Genomic DNA, 17,136 nt, shown 5'->3' with positions numbered 1-17,136 from the left:
TTGATGCCTCCAAAATGTTCATTTGTATTTTCAAGCCTTTCACAGAGCCCTTGTTCACCCGGTGCACGCAGCCAAAAGCAGACCAGGCACTGTGAGCAACTAGACCAATTTCCTTGCAGTTTTAGCCTGAACCTATTCCTCCTTCAGAACTTCCCCACTTTTTAACAGAGAAAAAGCTTGGTTAGACAGAGCCGCCCTTTCTACTCTACCTATTCCAGCAAAGGAAAAGTGATTAGCCTAGTCTTTGGCTGGCTTTGCTTTTGAAATCCTTTGGATTTTTGAAGTCCCGCCAGCTCCTGAGGACCACATGGTCATCCCCATTCTGCACCCACCGCGGCTGGAAGGTGCTGCCCTGGCACCGCTCCCAGGGAAAACGGCCCCAGCAGCCGCCGCTGCCACTGCCTGCTCCAGGTCCATCGTTGTAGAACCACAAAACGCACGTCGTGATCGTGGCATCCCATGTCAGATCTACAGTATACATCTCATTTTTCAGCCCAAGTGACCCCTAAATATTTCTCCTCGGTAAAACTTTGCTTATCTGACTTTTGGGGTGATGGCTGCCGCGTTGCCATGCCACAAGCAGCAGCCCTGTGTGAGCCTCTTACCTTGTCCAAGGCCACCTCTGTTTCTGACACATGTAATTTTTTCAGGTCTAATGCCATTTTTTCTGCCTCCACTTTCAGCTTATTCACTGCTGTCTCATGGTCTCGAGCTGCCCTCTGCTTCTCCTCTTCCCACTGATGGTTCAGCTCCAGCAGCTGATTCTTCCACTGAGCGTTCACCTGGACAAGCTCTTCCCTCAGCTTGTGGATTTGGTTCTCCATATCACAGATAACCTGAAACCAAGAACAAAGTAAAAAATAATAATAAATAAATACACCCACAAACCAAAACCCACTTGATTTTCTCCGACAGGCTGCTAAGCTGGGGTAGGAAGCAGACTTAAATGATTCTCTTATTGCTCTTCCCTTTCTCTTCACACGTGCAGACGAATACAGCTCCCCCTGCCCAAAATTATGGATGGAGCTAGATTTACCTTTTTGAAGAGGGTACTCCAAAGGTGAAGAAATTTATTTTGGCCTGTGATCACTACATATGATGCCCATGTCTTTTTTTTTTTTTTTTTCCTTAAGAAACGACCTGCCACCTTCTAATGAGATATCAGTGTATCATCAACCATTTCTCAATCGCTGCTACAGATTATAGACTGTATTTCATCGTAACGTGCTAATGCGCACCAGGAACGTATCAAAGAGCACCCTCCTCCGGGTGAGGGAACTGGAGCACGCCGAGAGAGGATGATACGGGGCAGTGCAGAGAATCCTTATGACTCTGCAAACACAGCACAGATAAGATACACAACCTTTAAAATGCAAGAGACAAACTTCAGAATCCACAACTCTCTTTTGTGTGATCACAGATCATCCTTCGGTCCTTGGGAGGCAAAACACATCGTGCAACACAGCAGCGGTTATATGTGGTGTTACTCCTACAGCATACAGAATACACAATGCTATGTTACAGTAGCAGCAGTAGAGTACGCATTTATTACTTTGGAATTACACTTGCACATAACTCTTACTAGTTACTCTTCTAATGCATTTCTTCTGTAGCTTCTTAAATGAACTGGGACGCAAACCAGTGGTCCTTACAGCTAACTCTCATTTATGGTGTTGCAAGCATATATGTGTCTCCATTCATAAATATAATTCTGAAAATGAGCATTTTCATGAAAAAACTCACACAGTATTTCCCCCTTCCTCCTCCCTGCTTTACAAGTAACTTCGCAGTTCCCTGGAATTGCGTCATAGAAATGTGACAATACTGAGACAAGAAACTGTTCTACCAAACAGATGTAGGTGACTTGGCTCAATCTTATTTAAAGTTTCACAAGAAAATTCAATGAAAATTGATTGTATATTTACAGATCCCATTGCCCTGGAATGCCAGTTATTGATTCTAGAGCTCTGAACTGATTTCTCTCTCCAACTACTTTTTTTCTTCTTTAGACATTTTTAATGTACTGTCTGTGTTCCGCTAAACCATCTATTTGCAGTCCCCGAGAACCACATTACTACAAACCTTTCAAAAAGAAACATTCATTTCTGACCAAAGTTGGGAAATGAGCTACTATCAGATATATCGCCTTGTACATCAACATCCCAAGACAGACTGTTACAAACACTGTGATCTGAGAGAAAGAAAGAAAAAAATAAAAAAAAAAACATTGAGGCTTGAAAGTTTGCCTATTTTTTTCAAACTAATTGAACTATATGGTATAATAAAAGACATGTCTCCCCTCAAACCTTCAGTTGTGTCCTTCAGCTATCACAGCTGTAACATGTATTAAATAATATTAACCATCTTGGAAACTTATCACAGGACTGACTTTTGCTTCCATGCTTTCTTAATTACTCATTGGCATTATTCCCTACTACGTCAAAGGTAAAATTCTGTGTGTGTGTGCGTAGAGATGGAATGAGCACATCATTTGTGTACAGAAGTATAACACGGGTCACATACTTCAGCTATATCAGCATCATCTCATACATATGTTTCATATAGTATAATCTGCACTGGATCCTTTCCTTCCTTTCCTGATCTTTTCCTCTACACATGTTTAATTTTTAATTAAATCTGTACACATATGAAAAATGTAAAGTACTTTTTAGTCTATAGTGACAATCTACAATATACTTTTATAATTCTTTTGGAAAATAATTTCACCTCAAGAGCATTTAAAAAACCCGATAGGCGAACTGGCTTCTACTTAACCAAAGAAATACTATGTCAATGAAGATAACAGCTACAATTTCTACAGGATGATACTCTCCGAGTTCTAAACTGATATATGTAGCATTTGGGTTTTTAATAGCCACTCCACTGCAAGTCCTACCTGGAACAGTAACAATTACCTTTTAATCTGTGAGCGCTCTTTTTGAGAGCTCATCCCCCCTCCACTACCACTTGCTTTTTCCTCCTTCTTTTTTAAAATAAAAAAATTCCTTAAACACTTTTTCCCCCCCCTGTATAAGTGAAACTAAGATATTACATTGCTCAGAAGTTTCCTGAAAAGTCTGATAAAATCTCTAGGATAAGGAGCTAAGGCTAACTTCTTATAATATAGGTAAAATTCATTCGTAAATCATATTACAAGCCCAAATAGAGATTGGGTGAATTCCCAACTCAACTGTTAGGTCTCTCCACTTCACTTCATCCTATATTCAATAATTCTCATACAAAACCTTTAGAAAATTGAATAGCACAATACAGTGTTTTCTACTGCCACGTGGAAGTAGTAACAGCTCCAAGCCTTCCGAGGCAAAAGTGCCCAAAGATAGTGGGCTGAATGTTATAGGTAAAGTAACAGTAATTAATATGCAAAGGCGCATTAATGTTGGACCTAATAGATGGCAAAAGCAGATTTGGTTCTATTAGGAAAGAAGAAAGAATCTGAAGACGGGGTGATGGCAGCGAAACTAATATGATTAAATGAGTCCTTTTGGAGCAACTTCACTGCTAGTAAGATGATGTTAAGAGACATCTAATCTCTCCAAAGTGACTGGGAAAAGCTTATATTGGGGATCACAGACACAGTTCTTGTCAATTACTTAAAGTAAGTCTAGTTCTCACAGCCAGATTATTTTTTCCCCATAAACAAAGTCACTGGCAGAAGCAGCTTACAACCGAACAACTTGCTGCATAAGACAACTTGGTGCGACACGGATGTCTTCAAACTGCTAAAGGAAACGAATCCCAAACTTTCCACCACTAAGATCCTGCTATTCCACATGCCAGGTTTAAACAACTATAATTAGACTTAAATGTAGGCACATTAGTACTACTAGGAAAAAAAGCCCAAGATGACATAATTCTCAGTTGTGAAAAATCCATGAAATATAAAACTTTAGAGTAACCGTCTTCTGTTAACAGTTCTGGGGAAAAACAAAAGATGCAATTACAAAAGCTCACTTCTCATGCTTGAGATCGGAACGCATGGTTTCTTTGTAAAATTGAACCCTCTTGCTCAGTATTGGTTTCTTAAATTCTTTTCCTGGCTGCTCAAATCCACATTTGTGAGCCATGCCTATCAAATTGTTTGCATGGTCCAAACAACAACCTGGGTACAAGAGCTGCTGTGAGAAACACACCTTAAACACTCCACCAGGGCAAATCATTCTTGTGCTAAACATAAGGCTTAAACTTAAGAAATAAAGACTTCAAACTATACAACAGGTCCGAAGTTTTATTGCTGCTTGCTGCCTTTATGGATCAAAACGTTATGGTCTTTATTTCATTTGTATAGGTATGAGCAAATAAAACAAAAGAGATCTGTATCTTTTTTACAAGGAAAGCAGAAGCTCGCAGTGTTTCCACAGGATGGCCATGCCATAGCAGCGTGCCCCAAACAAAAGCATTTTGCAAAATGAGTATTAATCCACACACAGGAAAACAAATAGAAAGAAAACACTAGCTTACAGAGTATCCCAAATGGAACAAAAATACAAATATGCAAACTGCATGGGTTTAGAGATTATATGAATTTATACGGCACCCTTATATGACAATCCCATAGCTGAAGAAACTGCTAGCTGAGATGGTGACTTCTATTTCTGTTTCAAAGGAATAACTTAGAATTCTAACCAAGAATATCTGTGCTGAAATAGTGTCATAAAAAGGGTGGGTCATAAGCCCACAGCAATTTGCCTGTAGGGAAAAAATAGACTTGAAAGAAAAAAAGAAGGTTGCTCACTCACTTTGGCCTATTTAAAATGCCAATAAATGTACTGCAAGTTATTTGGAAGGAAAACATGTGCTCTTAATTTTAAAAAGTAAATTGCATAAGAAAATACGAAGTTGGCAAAACGTTTAAATTAAAATCTGTTGCTGATGTCTGAAACTCTGCTACAGTTACATGCAACAGAGATGAGCAATGGACCAAATGACTACAGTCTAATTAAAAAAAAAATAAAAATAATATTCCCTTTATTTTTCAGGAGCAACTACTTCAACCCCATGAAGCATTTACTTGGATCACTTTCTAAGGAAGAGGCTGAAGCATGACTGCATCTTTTATACTCACAGCGACGGAATACACGGACTCCACTGTCTCCCTCTCAATGTCTTACACACCAAACCACATCCACCCCATCGCCACATTCAGCTCCAAGGAGTGTCAAAGGCACTTTAAAGTCACATCAACAAGGCAGTGCAGAGCGAAGATCAAATCCACTCTGCACTTATTCCCTGAGGCTCAGATCTAGAGTCATTTAGGTGTTGCTTCAGCAGCTTGTACAGTAAGTGACTAACATCTCCCATCAGATGAGGCTGCAATAACCCTTCACCACTCTCCGCTGCTGAAATAGCGCATCGCTTACAAAGGCCACTGCAGTTCTCAAGTGGATCAGGACAACTCTTCAAATGGGAGTTCCAAAATTCTTCTGCGTTGGGCTAACTTGGCTTCAGCAGGAGATGACTGCATAGGTCTCAATGTGCCGTGTTGAATTTGGCTTGCACGTAACATTTTAAAAAAATGACCACCACCCCCCAAAACCTCTGGGCAGTTCCACGGACTTAGCTCAGACATGAACTGTCAGGTTAGATGATCACAATGATCCTTTCTAGGATAATAACAGAAAATATCAGCCCGTAACAGCCCTGTTAGAACCACCTTTCTGCCTCCACGTGCCAGCACTGTCTCAGCATTTTCTCCACTGGAAGAATATTAAAATCAGCGCATGCACGTGAACAGTGCGCGATGCGGGACCGTCAGCTGAACCCTCTGAAAGGGAGATTTGTTTGTGTCTTGTTACGCTGGCGTGATGTGACAGAGATGGATGAGGTATACGTAACGCTGGTTATTGGGTAGCAGATTATTTTTGAAAGGAGATCAGGCCAGTCAAGGGAAAGGAAGTCTGTAGTAAAAACAAATCTCACTTTGATGATGAAGAATTAAAAGGAAAATAAGGACCAAAGTAGAAACTCCCAGTGATTCAGTGGTGACAATGACTCCCTTTTTACCCACGATCGGTACAACGTCCCGGAAGAGGTGGATGAGGCATCCCATCCCAGACACACAGCAACTGGTGGCATACTTATTGTAAAATACCTTAGGAGGGATTATTAATATGAAAGCTAAAGTAGTTTAAACCACCAAAGCTTTATAAAGCACTGAGAAACAGATAATACAAGTTTCTCCAACATCATAAAAATAAGCAATGCATCTAACATAAAAGAATGGCAAAAAAGTAAACACATTTATTTGTTTGTAGCCCTAAGCTTAGAAAAAAAGTATAGCTGTAAGACCTTCAAAGATGTGTAATGTTCATTTGTGTTTAAAACAAAATTGGTTTATATTAATCAGTCTTACGATTGCAGTTTCACCAAGTCACAATAATAGGTCTTACACTTGATTCCATTCTCGTTTCAGGCAACTACCCCCATCTAAATAAAGTTTTGTAATTAACTCAATTATGTCCATTTTAACCAACTCTATTGAAAATATTTTTTTATATTACAGCAATTTCAATTAAAATATGTTAAGAATTTATTGTTCAGTTTCTCTTGTGACTGGTAAAATCAGCAACTTGTCAATATTATGAATGCTTAAAAAGATAGATTTGATTTGCAAAGAAAACTACTGCAAATGTCACGCACATTATCACATGGGTAATGATGTGGCCAAGCACAAATTAACAAGGATAAGTAATAAACAGCTATTTAGCTTTCACAGCACAATCTATTACACTGTCAAGTTTAAATGCCTTTTGGGTAAGAACACATAGGCCCATAAATATGGTAATTAAGGGAGCAGATAAATGAAATGGTGTGAAGTGAAGTGAAAACGAGCAACAGTTCAATGACCAACAGGTTGGTCTCACCTCCTAGGAGCACTGAAGGAATCTTCCAAAAAGCATGGGGCTGTGCAAGCTCTTGAAATCATGGAAGCACAGGAGCTCTGGTAGCACCACCATCATTGTAAGTAGTCTATCAGTAGTTTAGTACTTCCCAGAAACATTAAAGATCAGCAAAGCTAAAACTTCAGTACTCAAAGAGATGCATTTTACTCTATGCTCATACAGTATTTTGTGCATACTTCGATGTTCTCATTCTCGAGGGGAAAAAACTCCGTCCGTAACACTGGTGTCGTTGCACAACTTCCTGACTAGAAGACATCTTCATCCTGTATGTGCCTACACTGCAGTGATGGGGTGAAGTTATTAATACATTCCTAAACCAAACGTTGGCAGTTTATAAATCAGGCTGTATAATATGACGTTTAGGTATTCTCTTGTAGGGAAGCCGTTACACAAACCAAAGTGGTACTCCCTAACTCGCACAGCATACAAAGAGTGGCAGCTCTCTAGACTCAGATGAATGTTCAGTATCAAAAAAAACTTAGGTAACAGCAGCGCAGATGGCAAACAGTACTAACAGTAAAATGTTTGCTGTTCACCAATGTAAAACCTGAATTCCCGTATTATAGGGCTTATGCAAAGGTGTATCAACTCCATCTCAACACAATCCCAGCTCTTCTCACCTTTGCAAATGCACCTCTGACATCTCTTTTGAAAATATCCACTAGGACTTGTAAAGTGAGGTGCTGAGCTGCTAACTTACATATTTATTCTATTAATTTTAACAGCATTAAGCTGCTTTTAAGCGTCAAACCTCCTTGGTAAGATTCTTTACTTGGATTTTTTCAACATTGGGTGTGCTCTGAAAAATACCTCTAACGTTTAGGCATCTGATAAAAGTATATTCCTACTAACCTTGCTTATTTTGTACCTACTAGGGTGTTAGTTAGGGCTGGGGGCAGGTTTAACACCACCCTACCCGTACAGTGCTGCTGGAGGCTAAACATCACCCTGTTCTTCACATTCAAACCATGGTCACCTCCCGCCCTCCACCTCAAACTCCTGCACGTAACAGAGTCCCAAGAAAAGTCCAGCACCCTTTAAGACTACATTTTACTTCTTAGTAACACGCTTGCTGTATCTTGTCTACTCTTGTTCTACAACTTCAGCATTTTCCTGAACCACCACGGAAGCGTTGACTCATGAAGAACAATAAAGAGAAGTTATTTACCTTCTGCTTAGCTCCATTTTCAATAACATTAATGAAAAAAAGAGTGTATCCCTGCAATTCCTATAGAGAAACATGCTTAGGCAACATTTCCTTTCCATAGGTAATCTAAACCCCAAACTGTTCACTAACTCTGCCAGGTATTTCTGAAGGCTGAACAGAAATATGTAATAGATGGGTATCAAAACGCCAGCAGGAACAGTGACACTGAAAATACTGGCATCATTTTTGTTTCTACATCTATGACTACATGTGAAAAAGGGGCAGCAAATTTTCGAGACCTGCTGTGACGTGGTATTAAGCAAAACACAAATTTTTATGATTTTTTTCCCCAAAAAGGAGCGCGCTGAAACAGATCTGGACTTTTAAAGAAGCCAGTTAGTTGCCTAAATCCCGGTTAATGTAAATGGCACTTAAGCTACAAACTGGGCTTTTTTTTTTTTTTTTTTTTTAAAAGGGGGGGGGTGCGGTGGGCAACGACAGTGAGGAAGAAAGAAAATGAGACATCCAGTTGAACAGCTCCACAAAGAGCTTAAAATTAACGGCGCTTACTTTGATTTCTTAATTTACATAAGTGCATTTGATTCCAATTTAGTTAACAGCAGCTAGAAAGCAGAACTTCATATAGGTTGGTTATTGTCACTGCCTTCCTAATAAAATGATTTTTAGTCAAACCCCTACACGTGTAACTAAACAATACAGTGCGCTGGTGAGTAAAAGGATTACTTCCCAAGTTGAAACTGAGATAAAAGTAAACACATTTTCCATTTAACAGTTGTAAGGCTGGTAAAAGACTTGGCCCTTTTTCCTGGAAGACAGATCCAGAACAGTTTCATATCACCTGATTTATTGCATTTTCTTTAAAATACATTAGTGAGTCAAAAATTAAAACATCCAGCCTTCGCCTCTCTTTTTATCTGATGAAAGGAATGTTTACATTTGTATTTTTCGTCATATAAACAAAATTATTTGAATAAGACTACTGAGAGTCCTACCCAGAAAGGATCAGGCGGAGGACTCTCTTCCTTCTGTCTTTCTGCTAAGAACTTTAACGGATATACTCAGCTGAGCACCTAACAATCTACCTAACTGCACTAATGGAACTTACGCATGATGGAGATTAAGAAAAATAATAATCAATCGGTCATAAATACCTGCTTAACACAGTGAACCCCTAAAATGGCTTGTAAAAGTAGAATATAGATGAAATAGAGTGGCTAAAAAAATAAAAATCTCTATCTAATACCAGGTTTGCTGCATCATACAAACCATAACAACCTATCCCTAAATGACGATTGATGAAAATTACACCAGACACGTGTTTAGTTTTCCCTGTTTTCCTTTATGAAAAAATGTAAAGCTTTGTTTTCAGTATTTCAAGATGTGAAAGGAAAGTGTTCCTTTTGGATGAAGACTTTCCTGCTGCGGAACACAGCAATGGAGGCTGAGGATCTCTGCAGTGGACTGGGAAGAACTACCCATCAGCCTGAGAGTATTTCTGTGTCCAGCATCCCCTAAGTCAAAGCTTTAAAAAACATTTGCATTTAAATTTTGCATGTATTAAATTTAAAAGCATTAACATTTCCTGGACAACATGTAATTCTGATTTAAATGCAGACACGATGTATTACAGATTTAAGGATTACTACAGACATTCATCTCTATGAGGCAGCAAAATTAAACGCATTATCATTCCTAATTTGTCCCCAGAAGAGGTGCAGGCTGTATTGTCTATGAGAAATGTCTCATCCCTGTCAACTAACGAAAAGCCTTCACTGGAAGTAAAAAAGCTACAACAAACCCAACCCCCCAGAAAAACCCACTCAGAAAAGCATCACACGCTTCTCTTTTGGATGCATTTGTTTAAATTACTGCTCGAAGCAAATGCATCTTTTGAATATTCCAGAAGTTTCACCCCACGCGTCCCATAAGGGTTTTATGGTGACTGTAATGGAAATGGCATTGGCTGCAGAACTTGACAGGACAGACGTAAGACAAGATGCAGATAAAAGCCTAAGTAATAAGCTCTTCACACATAAGATACCTCCCATCTTCAACTTCTGAAGTTACTACTTGTAGAAACGCAAATGTTGGATACTAACTCCCATCCAGGTGACCTGCCGTGACGCCCCCCAACAGGTGGCTGAGGGACTTGAGGAAGACTCGTGGTTCCCGTTGCTGTCCAAGCTCTGCCCTAACTGTTAATCAAGGTGAAAAAGATACATTTTTTCAAGACTCCAGCATAATCACACAAAGGCAACTAAGGAACCGAATGCTGTTATTCTCTGGGCCGATGCCTGAAGAGGACTGAAATGCACTAGCCTGTGTGCACTGTTCTGCTCCGCTGAAGAACCTCATACAGCGGGAACCTCTCGTTACTGATGTCATCTGCTGTATTGAAGGTGACAGTCTCAAAGCAAGCATGAAGTCCTCATTCTAGCTCTCATGAATGGTGGCACATGTGGGCAGAAATCCTGAAATCCAGCAGCTTCAGAAATAAAAATTGTGTCACTTAGAGGTTTAAAGTTTCTACCTTTACAAAGAGCCTTCATTTCTGTAAGGCAGTAACAGTGGTTGCGGTATTGCTGTTAATCAATAAGTTGTGGGACATTCTTATCAGTAGGTTAGCTGCTTACACAAATAAGATGCAAAATTACAGACGTGCAACTTTTTGACTTTCTCCCTTCTGAAATCAACTTCTAATTGGAAGAAGCGTATTCTAGTTGACTATCTTTAGCATCAATCCTTATATCTGGTGGATAAATTTGTCACCTCCATCCGAGGATGAAAATCTTCGAGAAGGAAGACTTTAGTCTAACCTAGGCATCAGGTCAGAGTCACAGGCATCCGATGACGGTACCTGCTGTCACACACAATAGCTGACACCATTTCTAGTCCCTCTCTCCGCACCTTCATCCTCAAGTGCTGGTTGCACTACTCCCATCATCTCGACAGTGGCTCTTCTGAGCTCAGAGACCTTTTGGAAGCATCATGCTCCACAGCTACCAGTTCAGAAAAACAAGATCAATCACAGGATGTTGTGTACAAAATAAATGAAAACTGTGCATAACATTCCTTTTCTTGCAATCGAGAGTATGTTTGGCTCAGTATCTTCCTCTGGCACCTTTACATTGATCTCTATCCTTTTCATCCTTCTCAGTTTGTCCTTGAATTCAGTTGATGCCACTTCGTTTTCTGAATGACAAACAGGCCACTGCATCCTGGGACAGGAATTTCTTCAGATTTATTTATGCAACTGTTTTGAATCTACTGTACTTTGAATAAATATTAATATATAGTTTAAATGTAAACACACAAACTCTATGAAATACCAGCAAAATAAAATAATCCATCAAATAAATCCATTCATACAGGTCCATGTTTATGTTTACTACACATCCTGCCATAAAAATAAAATAAATCCAACCTCAAAATTGCATTAAGAGATGAGGAACAATGTACTACTCCTAAACTGAATACTTTGGCAGGGAACAACAGTTGTGGGAAGGGCTCGAAGGAAAAACTGTTGACTGGAGGCAGAGGACCAAATGGAGCAGGCTCCTTTCTGTACAACAATGAAGCACAGTCTTTTTAAGAGGACGTAATTTGCAGACTTTTGAAACTACTGCTTTTACTTTTTTTATTTTTAATTTTACTTTACTTTTCTGGAAAGCATCACTGTTCTGAAGGACATAGTCTTATTATGCATTACTTATTATGTAAAAGAAATCATGCTTGTGTACCACATTTTGACTAACATGAACACAAAGATGAGGAAACTAATAGAAAGATTTTTTTCTTGAATACCACTAGGCGGTATTTTTGACAAATGATGCATTTATTAAGTCAGATATTTCAGTTTGCTCTGTGCATGCCTAACTACCACGTTAATGAAGGCTATTACTGTAAAGGAATAGGAAGGCTGTCCCCTGCTAAACCCCCCCGAAACTCAGGCACAGAAAAACCAACATTGCCTTCCACGTAAATGACTCCATTAGAAGCCATTACTGATTAATGCTGCGTACTTGCTCGCAGGCTCTGATGCAAAAGATGCCAAAGATGCCAAAGAAACATTATCACAAGGGTTTGTTTGCACAGCTTCAGAAATGATAGTAATCTACTAAGCATCCAACACAACACTCAGGTAGAGCAGGTAAGAATTAATTGGTATCTTCCTACCCCCGGACACCACCCCCCAGAATTTCAGATGCTGAAACTGTTTTTCCCTTTATTGAACCAGCTCGGCCTAGACCAGCTTGTCCCGCAGTGACATGTATATTGAATACAAATCAGACAGCATAGCTTTAAATCTGTGTTGCAGCTCTCATTTCCAATTCGAGAACTGTACTATAATCATAAGCTTCTGGTGGATGAAAGGAAATCAGCTCTCTGAATATTAGCTAATGCCACATTTGCAAGTCCTGAAGAGATCTGTGCTGTTTAAAAAAAAAAAATAGATCATTTCTCGTGAACCTATATATATGAATCGCTTTGTACTGCTCGACTGATAGAAGCGATGCCTGTGCTGGGATTAAACCCTTTTCATCATAAAACCTCATCTGGTTCGGAGTCCAAGTCCATCAAACCTTTTCCCTTTAAAGTCCCGCCTTTGATTCTACATCAATTTATTCAAACCGCAGCTGGGTGGCTGAAAACGAAAGGACAGCATCATTTAAACCAACCATGTTCCTAACTTGAAAGAAGGGCTATAATTAAAAAAATGGGCATAAAAGAATGGAAATGGGATAATATTTTTTAATGGTAGTTCAAAGGCCGACAGATGTCAGAGCCTTTGAAGATGTCAGTACACTGAGCAAGAAGTTGCCATTAAATAGTTTGCCTGAGAGGTGAAGCAGCTTTTTAATGACTGAAAAAGCCCTTGCAGACACATCCTTGTGTTTTTAATTTGTCAGAGTTTCTGCAGTATTTTCTGATTAATGACACATGATTATAACTGCATAGCATACATATTTTTATACTTTGTTAAATGAATACTTTATTCCACATTCCTTCAGTGCCAGATAAGAACAGGAAAGCTTTACTACAGAGTCCAAAACTATTCAGATTGCTCAAATATTTATGGTAATTCGAGGGGATTGGCCAGATACAGAGCTACTATGTGTTGCTACCTTTTGTTCTTTAACGGTGCTATTACTACTGCCATCACAATGGGCATGCATTAAGCCAGCATGTGACCCAGTAACGTATTGTACCCTTCTAGTGCCCTAAACAATCACAGCTTTCAAAACTCACTGATGAACAAAGTCATCAAATCCAAATAACATTTAGAAAAATTCCTCAAGTGATCCTAAACAATACAAACAATGGCTGCCAATGTATTGTAAGCGGAAAAATAACTTTTCTCAGAAAAAACACTCCGTAGTGCTAGGAAACATCATTTTCAGAAGAAAAACACTAATATTTATAAATGCAGATGAAGTCCCCACCTTGGGCTGAGAAGATGCTCCTGCAATATCCTTTGTGCCTCTCTTAACATATGCAATTTTTCCCTGTTTTCACAATGAATGGAAACTGTAGTAGCTCAAACCCCAGGGACAACTTCTTTTGCTCCCAGGAGCAAGCTCTCGGATCACTGGATCGTCCCTTGTGAAAGCGTGCCCGCCCAGCTGAGCGGGTCGAGCGCAGGCAGCACCCAGCCCTGGGGAGGGACAGGAACAGCCGGCACTGCATGCCTGGCCCTCTGTCACACCTGAGAGAAGTCATTCACATGACAACACAGTCGTTATAAGGGAATCTGATTAACGAACTGTTCTTTCTGCTCTTCCAAATTAGATTCCGCTTGTTAATTGGACCATAAATTGAAATCTGGTGGGGGCTCGGCTAAAACTTAACATCCAGAGAGATCGGAGGTACCTTAGCAGAGCGTCGTGAAATCAGTTGCTGGTCTCCCCAGCACATTTACGTGATTTCCTAAGTACGAATATCTGCCTTGTTGCAATCCATATCTGTCAGGAACCCCTCTGTAATAACCATGCTGCCTACCACCACCATCACGAACCTCCTCGAGGGGAGGAAGGTAACTCTTGGATACTCACTGCTGCTCTGTGATGCATCTCCAGCTGGAGATGAAGAAAGTGGCGAGCAACAAGTGTCCCGCTATGTTTCCAAAACACTGTATGGTTATCCAACCGCAAAAGCAAGCGCTGGAAATTTTGAAAAGTCTATGGCTGCAGAGAGAAGTGTAGTTCTGAAATATAGTTCTCTCAAAAGTATTTACTGAATGAAAACAGAGCCCTGCTAGGGAAAAACATGCCTATGTTAGGATTCCACTATAAAGAACATGTAGGAGTGGACAACTGTCAGCACAAACAACTGTAAACCCAGGTTCCAGCTAGCCTGCAGCCTTCCTTCTCAGGTTATTCTAGTTACCTTCAAGGATAGTTTTATTTAAGAACACAAAGCCTAACTGACCCTGCGTCACTAGAATACTTGACTTTATCATGAATCTCACAGAGACTTGAAACTTCATTCTATGAATGTTACGTTACACGCTTTTCCCCGCTTTTCCTAGAAAGCAAACGGCAGGTACAAGCAGCTGGGAAGCTGCTTGGCGGGATGGGGCGCGAGTGGCCACAGGGGACGACCCCTACAGCCAAGGTGTGGGCCAGAGAAGCGAGGTGAAGAGCTCCCTCCCTCTCCCACCACACCGCAGGAGCTCAGCAGATGCTGGTTACATGGGGCTCTGGTCAGGAGCGTTGAGACAGGGACACTCGTGGCATGTAATTAAAGGGGGGGGGGGGGGGGGAAGAGGTGAGCTCTGCTCATCTGCTCCCCTCAATGGCTGTTGACGTTGCCATTGTACAGAGACACGGTACTCTCTGTTCATAAAGAGTTATTGTTTTAGCACGATGGTAAAAATAGGAAAATAAAATGGCCAATTTTAAGTGGTTATAATTTAGCTGAAATAAAACTTCAGAGAACAAAGAAAAGGCGCTTCTCTAAGCAATGGGACTTCCTACTGAATTTCAAATTAATTTCACAAACAAAGGAATGTTACCCACAAAAGATGGCTCAGACTTACAAATAAACATTACAAGATTCTTCTAAAATGTGAAATATCAGACACTCGGAAAATAACGTTTGGCTACAGCGAGCCATACAAGCCTGCAGAGCTGAGCCGTTCGGATTCTATCCATTAGAGGGCAATAACACATACACCCGCACACGCATCTGCGCATCCGGACACACACGCTCCCGCACGCCCACCCCACCCCCCAAGAGGACTTTAGCTGGAAAACTAGCATTTTCTCTCTAATATTACCAGCGGTATATTGACAGCTCGGGTCCTGCTCCGCTCCCTCCCCCTGCGCCCCCCAACAACCGGATCCAACAGATCAAAAGTTACAACAAATTATTCTTTAAATTTGCTTTCCTGCAAGGAATTCAATACGATACATCGTTTCAGGTTTGCAGTTAGTTGTTGTTAAACGTAGCTTGAGTAGATCGAACAACTAGCGTTTCTACAAGCAAATGTAAAGAGTTAGGAAGGTTCTCTTGCTTTGAACAGACAAAAAACGTTCTTTACGTCATCTCCCACCTAAAGTCAAACACACTTTTCTGTTCAGTCACACAAGAAACCTGCGATAACGGCGGCCGCTGCGGCCATGGCAAGTATCCAATATACTTTAGGTGTCTCTTAATGCTACAGACAGATCACGCAAAGGCATTTTCACTGTGCCATTAGCAGAGCCACTTGAGGGGAGCAGCTCACGTGCTGTGTCTCCTGCTTTCCTGCTCAAACCATGGCAACCTACTGATAAACTTCACTGTTTATCACGGGTCCTCACCCTTCTGCTGGCTGCACCCACTTCTCATATCCTATGAGCACATTTATGTTACCAGCTTACTGGGACAGGAACCGTCTGTTATTACATACTTTCACTAACACAAAGTAGACTCAGACCCCTGAGAGGATTCCAGCAATACAATTAATTACCATCAGCCCCTAAACTACTGCTTGTCAACATCTTATTAGTTACAGAATTGCTGGAGTTTACAGTAACACACGGGCAGCTCTATCAGTCACATAATGACCAGTAACTCCTATGAGCATCCAGACTACACTGATTTGTGTTTGGGGTTTTTTGGCTTTGTTTTTTGTTTGGTTTGGGAGGGGTATTTTTTTTTTGTTTTTTTCTTGGTTTTTTGGTTTTGTTGGGTTTTGGTGTGTTTTGTTTTTTTTTTTTGTAATGATCAATTTGTATTTCATTAGAAACAGTAATTCAGGTAATGATTTCTCAACTAACAGCTAGTTGTTTCCAATGGCTTTTGAATAAATTTTGCTTTTATATTATACTAGAGATTTAATTGAAGATCTGATTTCAAACTTACAAGGTCTAAGATGTAGAATTACACTCTGGTCACGTGTACCACCCCAGACAACACACATGAGCCCTTGAGAGGGGCAGGCACCTCAAACTCAGAAATCCCTAATGACACCAAGTGCAGCAGCAGAGCATGCAGCTAGTTTCAAATATTCCAGCATACTCTGTGTTTGCAGTGGCTGTCTTTCCAAAAATCACTTTCCTCTCTATTTCTCTTTTCTCAATTCATTTTACAGATGCCAATACAGCAGAAAGCACAGACTACAAAAGAATCCAAGCTGTCAGAGACAACTTTAGAAGAATTGTATCACCTGTGCAAAAGACCGAGTTCACTCTTCATGGGATTTTCAGATCTGTTTCAAGTAAAAACACTGTGTAAGGGGTTTTTGTCCTTTTTTTTTTTTTTTTTTAAAGTACATCAGTATTGTTTTTATGAACTCTGAAGAACAACTTTAAACCCTGAAAATGGAATATTCACCGTCAGGACAATATTTTAGTGGCCAAACAAAGTTTTCTTACTTGCAATATTTCAGGAAGACTTCCATAAATATGAATACAAATTACTATGAGATATGTAATTGCAGTTTGAAATATATTGTTTTCTCCATTAAACAGAAATCTACAGCATTCTTGACATCGATACCTGTCATTTTGTCATGATAAACACTCAGGTATTAAGTACCTTCCACATCATGCACACAGGCAT

The 17,136-nt window shown here is 40.1% G+C and overlaps 1 protein-coding gene across 4 annotated transcripts in view; it reads right to left on the bottom strand.

Annotated features, from left to right (window-relative positions):
- The window catches only part of CEP112 (centrosomal protein 112), a 171,775-nt gene that overhangs the window by 62,708 nt on the left and 91,931 nt on the right, over positions 1-17,136 (bottom strand). For all 4 annotated transcript variants that reach the window (XM_040582028.1, XM_040582024.1, XM_040582027.1 and 1 more), the window contains one exon: positions 606-836. In XM_040582028.1, the coding sequence (XP_040437962.1) occupies positions 606-836 (231 nt within the window). The remainder of the gene's footprint in view (positions 1-605; positions 837-17,136) is intronic.

This window comes from Falco naumanni, chromosome 1 (genome assembly GCF_017639655.2).
Source record: "Falco naumanni isolate bFalNau1 chromosome 1, bFalNau1.pat, whole genome shotgun sequence".
NCBI classification, from domain to species: domain Eukaryota; kingdom Metazoa; phylum Chordata; class Aves; order Falconiformes; family Falconidae; genus Falco; species Falco naumanni.
The sequence above is the reverse complement of the archived record's forward strand: the minus strand, read 5'-3'. Positions and strand labels throughout refer to the sequence as shown.